Source organism: Catharus ustulatus, chromosome 22, assembly GCF_009819885.2.
Source record: "Catharus ustulatus isolate bCatUst1 chromosome 22, bCatUst1.pri.v2, whole genome shotgun sequence".
NCBI classification, from domain to species: domain Eukaryota; kingdom Metazoa; phylum Chordata; class Aves; order Passeriformes; family Turdidae; genus Catharus; species Catharus ustulatus.
In genome coordinates, this window is record NC_046242.1 from 5,430,332 (window position 1) to 5,446,115 (window position 15,784).

General features: G+C 44.6%; 1 protein-coding gene and 1 long non-coding RNA gene across 2 annotated transcripts; both read right to left on the reverse strand.

The window, feature by feature from the left end:
- Positions 1–314: 314 nt before the first annotated feature.
- Positions 315–14,502, reverse strand: NIPSNAP2 (nipsnap homolog 2). The gene is made up of 10 exons (XM_033078027.1): positions 14,354–14,502; positions 9,939–10,078; positions 9,816–9,861; positions 6,866–6,960; positions 5,036–5,106; positions 4,607–4,747; positions 4,175–4,206; positions 3,005–3,099; positions 2,120–2,203; positions 315–1,424 (listed from the first exon to the last, which is right to left on the reverse strand). Exons 1-10 carry the CDS (start codon positions 14,437–14,439, stop codon positions 1,360–1,362), a joined length of 855 nt encoding a protein of 284 aa, XP_032933918.1. The 5' UTR covers positions 14,440–14,502; the 3' UTR covers positions 315–1,359.
- LOC117005917 lies at positions 7,339–9,809 on the reverse strand. The gene is made up of 2 exons (XR_004419923.1): positions 7,670–9,809; positions 7,339–7,464 (listed from the first exon to the last, which is right to left on the reverse strand). It is a non-coding gene; the product is annotated as an uncharacterized LOC117005917 (long non-coding RNA).
- Positions 14,503–15,784: the final 1,282 nt, after the last annotated feature.

Genomic DNA, 15,784 nt, shown 5'->3' on the forward strand with positions numbered 1-15,784 from the left:
GCAGTGGATTTCATGAAAGCAGAAGCCACACCTGAAAAATGAAGCATAATTTGTGGAGAAAAATCAAAAGGAAAAGTGCTTTGCCTTTATCAGCACAGCAATCAGAACCTCTAGAACACTCAGCAAAATGGGATGTGATGGAGAGATGATAAATTCACTTTGGAGAAGGAGAGCAGAAAATGGGAAATGCTGTCCCCGACCCAGAGAAGTGATACTGGTTAATTAAGCTGAAATATTCTGAATTTTCCATACTAAACACTGCAAGAGGAGAGAAAACCCAAGTGGTGCAATACATAGGAGATGGCAGCAAGAAGTGAAAATTAAAAGGATTTTATTGACTGATATGTTCTTCCTGAAAACTTCTTGAAATGTACAAACTGGACATTCAGAACTGCTTTGTACATTCAGTATGTTACACTGATTCTTGGAGCCACTTGAGAGAGAGAGAGAGAATATTATTGTCACTCACAGGATGTTCACATCGTTGCAGACACCAAAAAGTGTGGATACATTCTAGTCTAAAAGTGAAACCAAAAACAGAACTGGACACCATGGTACACAGAGATGGCAACCCCAGGCTCACTCACCACCCCAGCCACAGGGACTGCAGCCCCCCTTGAGTGTGAACCAGCACTGCTTATGAAATTCAACCCCTTTTCCCAGATTTTGGAGCTGTTTGGGGAGGGAAATGCTTTGGAGTGGATTGATTCCCTGCAGGGTGTTCAGGCAGTGTCTGTGGGGGAAGCTTGGCTCACCCTGCCTGGGATTCATTCCAGGGGAGGCTGCACACAGAGCTGTGCTCAGAGACCCTGCAATGCCCCTTGCTGTCCCAATCCATTCCCTGCCACACAGCATTGTCCCAAATAATCACTGCCTGCTTGGAAATGGAGATTTCCTGATTTCAGGCCTGCTCCACCAACCAGGGGTGATTTCACAGCAACCCCAGAGCTTCTGGTTTCACAATCTGACACGAAATTCTCGTTTCTCCAGAGCTTCTCACTTCACTCCCACGTTTGTTTTGGGAAGCTGCAGCCATGAAATGCTCCCAGCAAGGGTGGTACTGAGCTCTGGGCAGTGCCTGTGGAGCAGGAGATCTCAAATCCTGGAGGTCACAAATTACCTGGGGACCTGGCCCACAGATTTGGATTGTTTTCCATTCACCAACCTTTTAACCACAGTCCTGTAGTTTTGTTTTTCCCCCCCCTAAGAGCAGAAGGTCGTGGGTTCTGAAGAAAAGAGGTCTCTTTTATAAGCTCAATACAGTACTTTTATATTTCAGACTATGATATACAGTGTATACCATAAATTAAGACAAATACTTGTCACTTCATCTATGTAGGCACAAGAAAATCAGTGACTTTACTGAAGTGGAGAAATCTTCAAGGGTATCATGATTCTGGACTCCATCTCCTGAATAAGGGGCACTGAAAGAAATGGAGAGAGGTTTTAATTTCACTGACAGAGCTCAGCACATTCAGTAATCATCCCTCCAGCATGGTGGTTTTGGGAAAAAATGATTTTAATATCATCTCTCTGCTCGTTTGAAGACAAATATTTTCATTCTTTGCACCAAAATGGAAGTGATCCTGCATTTTTCTGGTGTAACTTCCTTTGAAATGTGCCCTATGGAACCCAACCCTGACATGCTTGGCACACTTCTGGGAGTTTTGTTGTGACAGCTTTCTTTGATCTCAAAGATCTCCTGGCTTTTTGTTCCAAAGTCTAAATTCCCTTTTCCCAGCAATGCATTTAACAAGGCTCCTGTGTTTCATTAAATATTCCAAGTAATCATTTAATAGAAAGGTAAATTTCACTCCTGGCTCCCTAAATCTTTGGACAAGCATTTACATAAATCTGTTCTTCCACAGAAGTGCTGCTATAAAAATTCACCATTAATGCAGCAATTTTTTCAGCACTTTGGCAACTTTTCCACGTACAAAATTCACTTTACAGCTCATTGCATTGTCCCTCTGCTCCTTTACAGCATAAAAACTGCCACACAGACACCATTTCCCCTGAGATCCAAACATTTTTCTGCCAGTGGGATGTGCTGAGGGAGCAGAGAGGGTGGCACAGCCCAAAGTCTGCCCCCAGCATTCCAGAGAAGTTAATGGGTTACCTGTGTAATAAACCAGCTCATCCCAGCCAGGTTTATGCCACGCTGCATTCCTTATATCTTCCCTGGTCTGCAGGTCTTTGTAAGCTGGGAAAACAAGCACAGAGTGACTCCTTTCCCTTCTGCACAGGAAGAGATCCCTTGAAAGAATTCCAAGGAGGAATTAGGAAGGTGGGAACAGCGGGAAGGAAAGAAAAAATCAGGAGTTCTGTGCCAGAAGGAAAAGCTCCCAGAGCAGCACAAGCAGAAGGAGCTGGGGAAGACAGAGAATGCCTGGGCACAGGTAAGAGAATGCAGGGGCACAGCTCCACATGAGGGCTGCCAGATTGCTGAAATGTAAAATTCTGGATTGTTGGGATGTGAGGAAAAATCTGAGTCACTTCTAACAAATTATTGTTGGGATGTGAAGAAAAAAACTGAGTCGTTTCTAACAAATTATTGTTTTTCAAGTTGAAACATTCCTAAGGTGTTTATGAATATGAATGCACAGAGAAAGCCAGAACACCTCCATGCAGGAATGGAAATAAATGCCTGACTTTCCTTTCTGCAGGTGTGGTGAATGTGAGGCTGGAAATGAAATTGTAAAAAACTGATTCCAGCAGGAGCTGGGACAGCAGGTTGTGTTGTGGGACTGAGAGCTCCTAACAACAAAGGGGCAGAAACTGGGGGAGAAACAGCACAAAACAGGAAATATTAATTTCTTGTTCAGTGAAGAATAAATGTGGCTACACAAAAATTAAAATAATCAATAAAGAAAGAAAAAAATAGGAAAATAAACAAACTTGAAACCCCAACTTTTAAGACACTTGCTTTGCCTTTTTGTAAAAAATATTTCCTCCTGGGCAAAGTGACTGGGAGAAAGAAAGCAGAGAAGAGGAATTTCTTTACCCCAAAGGTGATGGACCATGTAGAGCTGTCCAATCTGGGAGAAAAATCCCCCAACTGCTTCATTGCTGTCCTGGCGGAAGCGAATTGCACGAGCCCTGCAGAGGAGCACAGAGACATCAGAGCCAGCAAATCAGGAAATCAGGGAAATGGGGAAAAACACACTGGGAGGGGAGCTGGAATGTTAAACTGCATTTACTGTGCACTTCAGCAATTAAAAGTGAGACAAAAATCTTGTTTTTAGCACTAAGGAATTAAGATTTACCTCTGTGTCTTGTCTTGAGGCTGCATTTTCACTAAACTTTGCATTAATGATTTTTTAAGCAAATTCAGGAGAAAGATAATTGCTGGGACAGTGTAAAGTGCTTTTGATAGCAGGTTTTATAAGGAAATCCCGAAGGTTTAATCATGTCAGCTTTGCCACATTAATTTTGTGGGAGTGGAATACAACTTCCACAGAAATATTTATCTTGTTGAATCTTATAAACAGATTTTCTACCAGCAGAGATGTGTCTATGTTATTAAAAAATTTTCTAAATTAATTTGTTCAAATTACTCTAATTGAAAAAATTATATTAATGACAAGTGTGAAAATCTAAGTCCTCACCTTTGTCCAAATAATTGAAAATATTCCAAATTGTTTAACTATCAATCACCAGAATTGCAAGGACAGTGAGTGTAAATTGAAATAAGCTTACACTGGTTAAAAAAAAGACAAAAGCAGCAGCATATAATCAATAGAAAACTGTCTGAAATACTTCTAACCTATAGATTAAAACACAAATGTGCCTCTCAGCAGCTTTTCAAGAAGCATCTTGACTTTGAAAGCTCAGAGCCAAGATTTAAACTACAAATGGTTCAGGGCAAGATGAACCAGATCTCCCACAAGTGCCACTCTTCCCAAGCAGCCTGCTGCTGAAAATCCAGGTTTTTGCAGCAAATTAAAGAGGTTCTGGGAAGCAAAACTAAACCACATGGGGTTGTTTGTGCACAAAATTCTTTTTTTTTTAAGCTCAGAGGGTCACAGGACTGTCTGAGCAGGGGTGCAAGTGCAGCAGCTCCCTCTTAACTGGGTTTTGGTGGCTTTGGTGCCACCCTGGCACCTCCTGTTCTTCTTTTTCTAAACCTGCACCTCTGAACCAGGAGCACCCCAGGGCTGAAGGCAACACTCACCAATAATTGCCCCATTCAATCATTGTTCCAGGCTGCAGAAACAAAACACACCGTTAAAGCTGCAGTTTTAACAAATTAAATGATACAATTTTCACACTGTTCTGTCTGGAAACCACCCTGTATGAACACAATCCCTTCCCCTGAGTGAGAGGAATATTAAAATAATCTCTAATTGCTCTGTTTTCCACCTCTTAGTCATCTCTGAAGCATCCCTCAAAACAACCACAGGGTTTCAGACATCAGGATCTTGTTGGAGCCTGCCTTCACCTCAGACCCCACATCTGAGAGCAGCCCTGACTCAGAAACCACCTTAGATAAAAAACAGATTTTTTTTTTTTTTTCAGACAACCTCTGCTCGCCTTAAAACCCTCAAAAGATCTTTAGGACAGCACAAAGCTTCAAAAATCAGAAAGAAATAAAATGTTGACTTACTCTGAGTTGGTAGGATCTCAGTTCATAAATATTAGGGCCATCTCTGGGAACAGGTTCATTCCAGAAGCTGAACTCCAGCAGGAGCTGGTTCTTACGGGACAGGAGCATGTTACCCCTCTCCTTACGGAATTCTGTGAATTCCTACAAAAACCATGTGGGAAAAGGGTCAAACTCTGCACCAACAAACAGCAGGGTGACTCAGGTTGGGGTTTTTTAATGCTGTCAGGGTTGTTGGATAGTGAAATCCTGAATGGAGTTGGAATTCTCTGAGAATTGCGAGTATTCGGGAATTAAATCTGAATGTGACAATAAATCCTCTCAAAGAGGTTCTGGGCTTGTGCAGGAAGGGATGGGACACTTTGGTATTTAAATCTGCTTTTTAAAAAATTTGTTCTGCCTGTTCTTTTTAACAAAATCAGTATTTTTTACCTTATTTTGACGAAGTTTGCTCATGACCTCATTGAGAGCTGGGTAACCTCCCTCATATCTCCACAAATGAACTGAAACAAGAGAAAATTTCCATTTTTTCAGGGATGTCCCAAACTAGTGGTAAATCTTATGGAAAAATCACACTATAAAATGCTCTTCACACTACAAATTACACAAGAAATAGAAATCAGGCAGCAGGTTTGAGAATGGATTTTCATTAATGAAAGCACATTGGAATATTTTAGGGATTATGGAATCATCTGCTTTTTGAAAAGGATTCTCTTGGAAAATTTTGTAATTTTCTCTGAGGGTAACAGGGGAATTTCTGGAAGGACTTTTTGTGCCATGCTAGTGAGATGTGATAACTTGTCATGACTGATATTGAAATTAAGATTCAGAACAGGATGACTTAATTTCAAAATTGTGCTTTGTACCAATTTCATCTAAGAGCAGTAGAGGGGCAGATTTTCAGTAATTACTCCAGCACAAAAGCAAGACAACTTTCTGTAGGACAGGAAAAATGATGCAAATGTTATTTCTGAGCTCAACATTCATAAAAGCACAAGAAAACTGAACATTTGCTGGGATTTCCCCCATAAAAACAATTCCACCATCTATGTTTGTATCTAATTTTTTTTCAAAGCATTCCCTCTTTAATAAATCAGAAGAATCAACCACAGAAAGATGTATTTACAAGCATTTAGTACAGCAAGGCAATAATTTCACCTAACAGAAAATTAAAAGCTATTTTCTCCCCTCTTGAGCAGCTCTGTGCCTTTTCCAAGAGCAAACAAGGCTGATGGGAGGCACTTCAGATTCTGCTTCAGATTCACAGATTTCTGCTGCCTCACCCCCAGGGCAGATTGGATGGATCCACCTGATATGAACAAGTCAAACCCCACAATCTGCTTTGTTCCAGTGTTGCAAGAACACTTCCAAGGCAGGCTGGGGATGCAGTGGCAGATCCAGCCTGTGTTGATCTGTTCCAAAAGCTGCCACTGGGACTTGCCTGAGGAATTCTCATTTCAATTGTCCTCATTCCCCAATTCCCCTTCAACTTGCAGGGTTGGCTCTCAGACATTGTTTGGTTCATCTGCTGTTAATTCTGATTTGTTCAGTGTCAATATTGCAATATGCTGGATGTGTGCAGGAATTTATTTTTTAATTAGGAAGCAACAGCACTGATCCTGGCACAGCTCTCCCAGAGCCTCCATGGATTTGGACCTGTGGCTTCCCATTCCTTCCAATTCCCAGAGCATTTTTCAGGTTTTGGCTCTGCACTGGGCTCTTTGGAGTTACCTCTGTAGCAGCTCTTCAGTCATGTCTAGCTCCAGTTTGTTTTCATAGTTAGGCAGTATCCTTGTATGAACATGAACAGAAAGATTTTTACTTTCCCCCAGTAAAGTTGAATGTTAAGTTTACAATGCAGATGGACTGGAATGATTTACAATTAATTATCATACAGCAATTAGAGTCTGAAAGGCTGAGCAAAGCTTTTATACTGCCCAAAGAGGGACCTTTGCAAGAATTACCCATAATTATTCAGGAGCTGCACCCACAGGACTGTATTTTATAAACATATCCCCAAAACCTGTGAATTTTAACAACCTGAAAAACATGAAAATACACCAACAACGAGACAAAACCGAAGGGATGAAGGCTCAGCTGTCCAACCCAGCACAACAAAAGCAAGCAGTGCACATTTAGCTGAGGAGTGATGCACACACCCCCTCACTGGACACACTCCCCCAGGGGGGTTTGGCTTTCAACAGAAATGATTTCAAAAGAAGAAACCTGCCAAGCACATGGGTTTGTACTTCTATCTCCTACCAGCCTGATCTTGCTCTCCGTACCACGTGTTCCAAGTCCCCACCAGAGCACAAGGGTAGTGTTTTTCTTCATGAATCTTTGGCAGCACCTCTTGACTTGAAAACAAGGAACACACAGACACTGGGTTGCATTTGCCTTCAGTTGATAAATGTATAACACAGCATCATGCTAGGAACATTCACACATTCACAAGCTTTATTCTGCAGAGGAGAAAGCTGAAATATCAAATTCTGCTATGCAGGGAGAAGGTGGCTACACCCCCATGGAGAATTAAGGTGAGTGTTACCATTTTTTTTTAGTAATCTGCAACAAAGGATTCTTTGGATGCAGTAAATTAGGTTGATCTAAATAATTCTATCTAAAATGTTATCAACATATCAGGAAGACAAATATCAGGGTATCTCACTGAAAATTCATGGGTGATTTACTTGAGGAAAAGCTTTTCTTTGCTTGAGGAAAAGTTTTTTTTTTGTTTGAGGAAAAGCTCCCCTCAAGGAAGGCAGAGTGTACAGAAATATGAAAGCACACTCTTCTAAACCAGTTACAATTGCTGAGGTGAATGAATAAAAATAATTTGATAAATGAAATAATGGCTGTACCTCAGAGTATTGCTTTGGAAAAGTTTTTTTTGCTTGAGGAAAAGCTTTTCTTTCCTTGAGGAAAAGTTGGTTTTTTTGCTTGAGGAAAAGCTCTCCTCAAGAAAGGGACAGTGTATAGAAATATGAAAGCACACTCTTCTAAACCAGTTACAATTGCTGAGCTGAATGAATAAAAATAATTTGGTAAATAAAATAATGGCTGTACCTCAGAATATTGCTTTTTGGTTTCAGAAAGTGCTCTTACTTTGAGGCAACTCACCCATTAATGAACAGTGGGACTGCCTTAAAAATACCTCCAACACAAAATTTCTGTCTGACTCTTCCCAGGATTTCTAACACTCTTTCCAACTTTAGAAGTGGCCCATATTAGCAGGAGGAAATTAAGTTTTGCTGATTGCTGATTTGGCCAAGACAGCTCTCCCTGCACTGTTCCTTGATGAATAAGTCAATTAGTCTGGTTGAACTCTGCCTTTTCTATTTTTCCCTCAATAATTACCCTTCCTCCTCAGTTTGGCTCACAGGCAATGAGTCTCTGCACAGTATCAAGGAATAAAAAGGAGGCTGGGCTGGGGCTGGGAGTCATTAGAGATGAGTTTTCCTCTGGATTCTGCCACTGACTTTCCAGACAACCTTGAGCAAATCTCATTACCAATTTGTACCTCGACATTTTCTCACTAGCCAGAGTAAATAATATGATAAAATGACTCTCCAAGGACATTCCCAAGGATGTTTCACCACCAGTTCATTTGTGCAAAGCAGAATGAGATCCTGGAAAGGCAGCTTTGAAGAGGAATGGGAAATTATTGCATAATTCTACCATATATTGTTGCAAATTAGAGAAAAAATGCCCACAGAACACCATTTAAAAAAAAACCTGTCCCTAATTCTTCAGAAGGACTCCTTAACCACAGTGATTCAAGAAATACCCTTGTAATTGTCTTCATTACATTATTTATTAATACCTGATGACTAATCCTCATTTTGATTTGATACAGAATTAACCTGTTCTCTTTTTTTTCTCTTCTTAAGGGAGAGGTAGGAGGGAAGTTGAGAGAGGCTTAATTTTATTTATTACTTTATTCAAGTTGTCTCCTTGCCTGAAATACTACAATTTGCTTTGGAAAGAATCAATCTAACCACAGATATTTCATCTGACTGCTGTCAGCAGTTTCTTTCTTTGCTGTTTGTCTCCTTCCTTGAAAACAGAAATCTCTGCTCTCACTCAACATTCAGGCAGCTCATGAAATGCTGCAGAGAAGTGATTCCCTGCCTTGCATAATTGGACATGTTTATATTCAACTTTGAAACAGCAAGCTGGCTGAATGCTAATTGTCCTTTAGTGTGTATCTATTTTTTAAACAAAAAAAAAAGCTAAAAATACCTCAATTGGATGTTATTTTAGTGGATTTTAATGCTTCTATAGCAGAGGAAACAGTTCTGGGTTATCCAGCCCAGCACAGAGGTGACAGATGAGCTGTGCAGCCCAGTAAGAGCTGAGGACATGAACTGGGAGCTGGGACTTCCTCCCCTCCCTCCAGCCCAGCTGCTGTGCTCACACTTCCAAGCTGGCTGCAGAAAGTGTCATTATGCTGAGAATGTTTTGTATTGTCAGTGAGAAAAGCACTGCTGGGTGTGAGGCTCACTCCATCCCCACATTTAAACACACAGTTCTTTCAGGGCTGCAGAGAGGGGATGGTGGAGGCAGAAAAGGAGGAACATTTCTGCAGTTTTACCCTTGAAGCAGGGAGGAATCCCTGTGGGCTCTAAAGCTGGGACTTTTTGGGAAAGCTGTCCCAGTACTGCTCCCTTTGGGGGAATCATCCCCATGCACAGACCCCATCAAGGGTCTGTGTAACTCTTGGGAGCAGCCCAGCACCAGGACTTGTGCAGAGGGAGATCAATGAGCTGAGAGGAATCAACCCCTGGGTTTTGAACATCTCTAAGCTCTACCTGAGGTGAACCCTGGTGTGCTTTTATTTACCAGTGATCTCTCTTTCTTTCCAGTGTGCAGACAAAACCCACCTCAACCTGCAATGCAGTGGGAATGCCAATATTCCACCTTTCCCTGCAGGGATCAGGAACTTTAATTACACTGAGGGAAAGGGGAGAGCTGCTCCAGCAAATGTCACCAAAGTTCTCAGGACAGGAATCAGCCTCAACTGCAGCTTAGGAAATGGCAATGCCAAAAGGGAAGTGGGGTGAACTGATTACAGGACTCTTTCACAGGATCTATTTAATACCAAACCCTAAAAAAGCAGAATTTTGTCACCTCCCCCCTACATAATTATATCTGCCAATTTTCAGATCCAATCAATGTGTCTAAAAGGTGAAAAGAGAACTCACACACTTACCAGAGCTTGTTGTAGGCCTCTAGACATTCAGGTTTGACATTGTGAACTGCAACAACAACAACAGGGTGAGGTGGGCAGGGACAGAGGGGAGGGAAGTGCTGCTGCCACAAAGCCATCACTCACACTGGAGTTTGTACAGGCTGCTGGTCTCTCTTTTGGCCAGGAGGTTGGAGTGGGCGTCTTTCCTGGGATCCACTTTGCGCACAAACAGCGACTTCAGCCAGCTGTCCTCACGGGCACTGCGGGCTGAGGAGCCCAGCCCCCTGCAGGGACAGGGACAGGACACAACAACCCTGAGCTCTGCAATTCCCACCGGGAAATTCAGTCATTTCACCATTATAAACTGGAAATTCACAGTCATTTCACCATTATAAACTGCAAATTCACAGTCATTTCACCATTATAAGCCGCATGTCCGGGTGTCGGCAACTGTCTGGGGTTACAATCCAGGGTGTGATAAAAGGTATCTGTTCTATCACCATCTGTTGAGGGTGGGGCAGTGATCCTGATCTCCACGAGAGATATTCTGCTAATAGGCATCCATTGAAACCAGGCAGGGCATTGTTCTTTATCTTTTCACAGCCCATCCTTCCTCCAGCCAGTCATTTTCTGCTCATGGCCATTGAGTCCCACTGTGGCACTGATAAAATTACTGCATCCCATTGGGAGTTGCTCCAGCCAGGGGGAAGAGCCCAACATTTCTTACCAAGATAAAAACAGAGGTTTTGGGACACTAAGGGAGCCCCTTTCTCCACTGGACTCCAGAGGAAAACCGGATTTCTCCACATCCCCACTGGAGCTCCGGAGGGAAACTGCACCTTGTACAGGAGCACTGCTCCAACTGAGCCACATCTGTCACTGCAGGAGGATGCAGCCACCATGGAATGGGACTGCTGCCAACACCCTGCCTGACGGGTGTCAGGTTGTACTCTGACTGTGTCAGGGTTTGGGGTTTGTTCCTTTGTAGTGCTGTATTTCTATTTTAATTTCCCTAGTAAAGAACTGTTATTCCTAATTCCCATATTTTTTCCTGAAAAACCCTTGATTTCAAAATTATAATAATTTGGAGGGAGGGGGTTTACATTCTCCATTTCAAAGAGAAGCTCCTGCCTTTCTCAGCAGACACCTGTCCTCCAAACTAAAACAGCAACTTTTCATTCTTTGTCCATATATAAGCCACACCTGATTATAAGCTGCACTTTGGGTTCGGACCAAAATTTCAGTCACAATGGTGCAGCTTATAATGGTGAAATCACTGTAAAATAAATTACAGTATCACAACTTATACATGGCTGCAACTTCCCAGCCAGGCTGTCCCAGCAGGCCCAGCCCCACTGAGATTGATCATTTCACTAGATACAGTTATCCACACTATCCATGGTTATTCCCAGCCTCTGCTGCCTCTTCATTCTCTTTTTAACCCATTGTCTCGGCCCAGAGCTGGGTCTGGATTGGAGCAAACAGTCAGGAGTGATTAAAAGCAGGAAAAGTGTGCCCAGTGTAAAAGGAAAAGGAACTGCTCCTGTACTGCTTAAAGACAGCTCTACAAAAGGGAAAGGGAAATGTCTTTCAATAGGAAAAATAGCCTGAAAGACTAATTTGGGAAAAAAGAGATGAGTGGTAGGAAACAACCAGGCAGGAAATATTCCAATTGCAGATTCTGGCAAGTGCATCATGCAGGGACACAGAGCCAGGCTCTCTGTTCAACATCCACCTTTCCCTTGCCTCCAAACACAAGCTTTGCACTGTCCTTTCTCATCTCATCTTTATCCAGCTTCTCCAAGTGCACTTTCAAAATAGTGTCACCTCCCTTTACATCAGAGCACACAGACCAGGTGATAACTGGGGTTTTTAAAGTGATGTGTTAAAGGAATTCTTCCTCTTTTCCAGATGACCAGGACAAGGAATCTGATGCATTTAACTGATCCTCCACAATGTCTGACAAGCTCAAATGTTTTTGCTGTTTTCTCTTCCTTCAATTTGCCTTTTTTTGACAGTCTCATAGTAGCCACAATGAAGAAAATTAATTCAGTCACAAGCTTGTCCTGAAATACTAAAATATTAAATGTGGTATTTATAGCACGTATATTTACTTCTCAGCTGGAAATTTCAGCCTTTTCCTGCCTCAGATGTCAACTTTTCACCCTTATTACTGACCTGAGAACACAGCTGGGTCTCCAGCCCAAAGCTTTCTTCCAGGACAAAAAAAAAAAAGGGAAAGAAAATCTCAATTTCCTTTGGGAAAACATCCCCCTGGACACACCTGTATTACACAAAAGCAGTTTTTTACAACAATCCACCTTTCAATCCCAGTGTCAGAAAAGAACATAATGACCTGGATCTGCCCATGGGAGCAGGATGGAGGAGAGGGAAAATATTTCACAGCAGAGAAACGACGAGATGACCTTCAGCATGAAGAAATAACGTACAAATCTCGGTGTGTTTATTGAAATGGTGCCTTCCTCACCCTGGGCACACACACACAGACATGTGGCTGTGCTGGAAGCCAAGCAGCTATTCCTGAGGGCAGGCATTTGAAGGGCATTCCATGATAAGGCTGCTGCTGGAGCTTTCTCTGAGCTTGGAGCACAGGGGTGAACCCCACCCCAAAAATTTAAGTTTTGTTCTAAAAAGCTCCCTCAAATTAAGCCCTCCCTGGCTCTAGGAAGCAGAAGTCAAGCCCATTCCCAGACCTCTAAACTCTCACCACTCCCTCATCTTTATTAAACTAAGATAGCAAAGTAATAATTAGAAAACTCATCTACAAGGATCATTGTTTGCAGCAAACTTTGAAGAAGAGAGAAATAATCATGATGCTTTTTCTGAGCTTCAGCAGCAGCAGGAGTAAGCTGGAGCTACAGGGACAACTCTGAAAAGCAAATTTCTGTGCTATTAGGAGAATCTCATGACTTGAATGTTAAAGTGCACCTAAAACTGGAGGTATGGTTAATTTTCAAAACAATGACATGAGTAATACTTTACATTTATGGAAAATCTTTTCCCCAGCAGCTGCAAAGCTCCTCATGAGCACTGACTAACAAACCACCTCACACAGAATAAAGGTAAAAGGCTAAGTTTATTAAAGCAGATGTTCACTGCACCCAAACTGAGATTCAAGGGCCTGATTTTTAATCAATATCCTAAAATACCACTGTCATCCCAGACCCCCATGAACCAAGAAGCCCTGAAGTGATCACTGGTTCAATTTTTTGGGCAATCTGTACCCAAAATTAACTCTGGAGGAGCAGGGACTGAATTCAGGTCTTTAAACAGCTGTGACCAACAACTTGTTTTTGGTAACAAACTCTCAGCCTGCAAATATTAACTGCAGGCTTCACTTTCTTGCTGCAAAGGTTGGGCTCTGAACACCAAAGGCTAACACTGAACAGCTTCCTTAGATTAGATTAAAAATACCAGGGAAAACACTTCTTCACACTTAGCTCCTGCTTTAGCACAAAATATAACCTGGGTGGGACAGACCAGGTCAAGTATTTAGATTTTGTAGTAACCCAAATCTGCCTGGAAGAGCAAGAAAAACAACTCGTCTATAGTTTAACAGATTTTGATGTGTGGTCTAAACAAAGTTTATTTGAAACTAAACCCCAAAACATGCAGTAAAACCTCACAGCACATTCCCTGAACAGCTACTTGCAGGGACGCTTTTATTCTTGCCTTCTCTTGAGGCAGCAGCTTTCCCCGTTTCAAAGAAAGGGAGGAAAAACTGTGGAGATCCAGCCCAGCTTGGGAATTCCTGTGTTTCCATCACCCTGTGCCTGCTTCCTAAACCTGGCAGGTGCCCCAGGAGCTGTGTGTGTGTGTCCACACCTCGGGCACCCCTGCACACAAGAAATATAAATCCCTGCACTCCAAAACTTGAGGGATGTGCCTGTGTATCGGGAGAGGGGTGCAGATCCACGGACACACCAGCTCTGATTGCCAAGGGGATTCTACACTGGATGGTGAAGGCAGAGCCGTGGGGATGTGCGGGGATGTGCAGCCCAGCCCTGAGGAACACGGATTTGGGGCTGGGCACGCTGTTGCTCGGAGGAGTTGGGATCAGGAGCAGCTGCACGCCCTGATCCTGGAGGGAGCATCGAGGTGTTTAAAGCCCAGGAACACAGTGTGCAGGGCGGCGGGGCAGCCCGACAGCCGCGTTCCGGGGGGAGCCCCGCTCCGTGCGGCGCTGCCATGCAGGGCCGGGCCGTGAGGGATGAGGGGCGGTGCAGGAACCGCTCTCGGTGCCCCCTCAGCCCGGGCACCGGCGGCCGCCTCGGCCCGGCTCCCGGCCATGCTCCCACCCAGGGGCGGACTCGGCACGGAAGGGGCCGGCCCTGCGGCCCGTGACCTTGAGGGCCACCCCGCCGCCTCGCACTCCCCGCCCCAGGCCCGGCCGCTGCCCCGCCGGCGGGGCGGCCATTTCCAGCCTGGGAAGGGGACGCTCTACGCGGCGGGGCGCCGGGTGGCTCGGGCGGTGCCGGCTCCGCCTGCAGCCTCCCACGGCGGCCCCGTCCCGCCCGCCTCGCCCCCTCAGGGCTCACCTGAGGGCCAGCCCGGCGCCGGGCTGCAGGCGCGGCACGGCGGGCGCTCCCGCCAGGCTCCCCCGCAGCAGCACTCGCGCCGCCATCTTGCTCCCGCCGCCTCCCTCCTGGGCCGGGGGCTGCGGCCACGCCCCCTGGCGGGCAGCGCCGCCTGCGCATGCGCGGCCTCGGCGGCAGCGGGACCCCCTGAGGGGCCCTCGGCTGAGGGGGAACCCAGACCGGGGCTGGGGACACTGATGGGGATTTAGGGGAACCCAGACCGGGGCTGGGGACACTGAGGGGATTTAGGGGAACCCAGCCCCGGTCTGGGGACACTGAGGTGATTTAGGGGAACCCAGCCCCGGTTTGGGGACACTGAGGGGATTTAGAGGGATCCATCCCCGGTTTGGGGACACCGAGGGGGATTTAGGGGGATCCATCCCCGGTTTGGGCACACTGAGGGGAATTTAGGGGACCCCAGCCCCGGTCTGGGGACACTGAGGGGGATTTAGGGGAACCCAGCCCCGGTCTGGAGGATTTAGAGGGACCCAGCCCCAGTTTGGGGACACGTACTCAGATATTAGAGCGACCCCAGCTCTGGTTTGGGGGCACCTATTCAGACATAGGGAACCCCAACTCTACTTTTTGAAATCCCCAGCCCCAGTTCGGGGACACCGAGAGTTGGATTTAGGGGGACCCAGCCCCAGTTTGGGGGGTACCCAAGTTGGGGAAAGACCCATTTGGATTTAGCCAAGATGCCCAAACCCCATTTTTGAGAACCTCCAGTCCCAGTTTGGGGGGGGACCCTGGGCCCAGTTTGGAGCCATCAGGGTTCAAATGGGGAACTGCAGTCCCAATTTTGGGAATCCCAGCCCTGGTTTTAGGGGACCCAGTTGGATTTAGAGGATCCCCAGCCCCAGTTTGTTGTTCTCCTGGTACATTTTTCACTCCTTGGCAGCTGAAGGGTTTCCCTCACACTGCTCCTCTGTACTCAGAGGTATTTTGGCTGAGAGCGAGGTGTGTGCTGGCATCGAATCCTTAAACTACTTCAAATTAAGGATAAAGTGATAATTAGGGTTATAATTAAAGGTCAGTTCTAAAAGCAAGCAGCCAATAAACACATAAAGCAGTCAGTGACTAATCCTTATCATTCCACATAACACCTATAATGATTCTATCTTGGCCCTATAAACTTTCCCTTTCCATCTGATGATTTTTCTATCAGCACTCTCTGAGACTAATCCAGAAGATAACACAAATGATGTGCTTTATCACAAAAATACCATCTTTGTACTTTAAAACAATTTAACCTACAATTGCCATTACTCTATTAAATAACACAGTCTGATATATAATTTGGTTTTAGTCACATTTTGATCTGACAGTGTGGCAAGTTCTTGAGCAACCCTCTCAGAGCCTACACTGGAAAAATTATAACCTTCTGTGATGCAT

Coding starts and splice junctions, on each gene's coding strand:
- NIPSNAP2 (XM_033078027.1), bottom strand. CDS start 14,439: ATGGCGGCGCGAGTGCTGCTGCGGGGGAGCCTGGCGGGAGCGCCCGCC. Junction 6,961..9,815: donor GAGGCCTACAACAAGCTCTG/GTAAGTGTGTGA, acceptor CTTGTTTTCAAG/TCAAGAGGTGCTGCCAAAGA. Junction 4,207..4,606: donor TGAGATCCTACCAACTCAGA/GTAAGTCAACAT, acceptor TTGTTTCTGCAG/CCTGGAACAATGATTGAATG.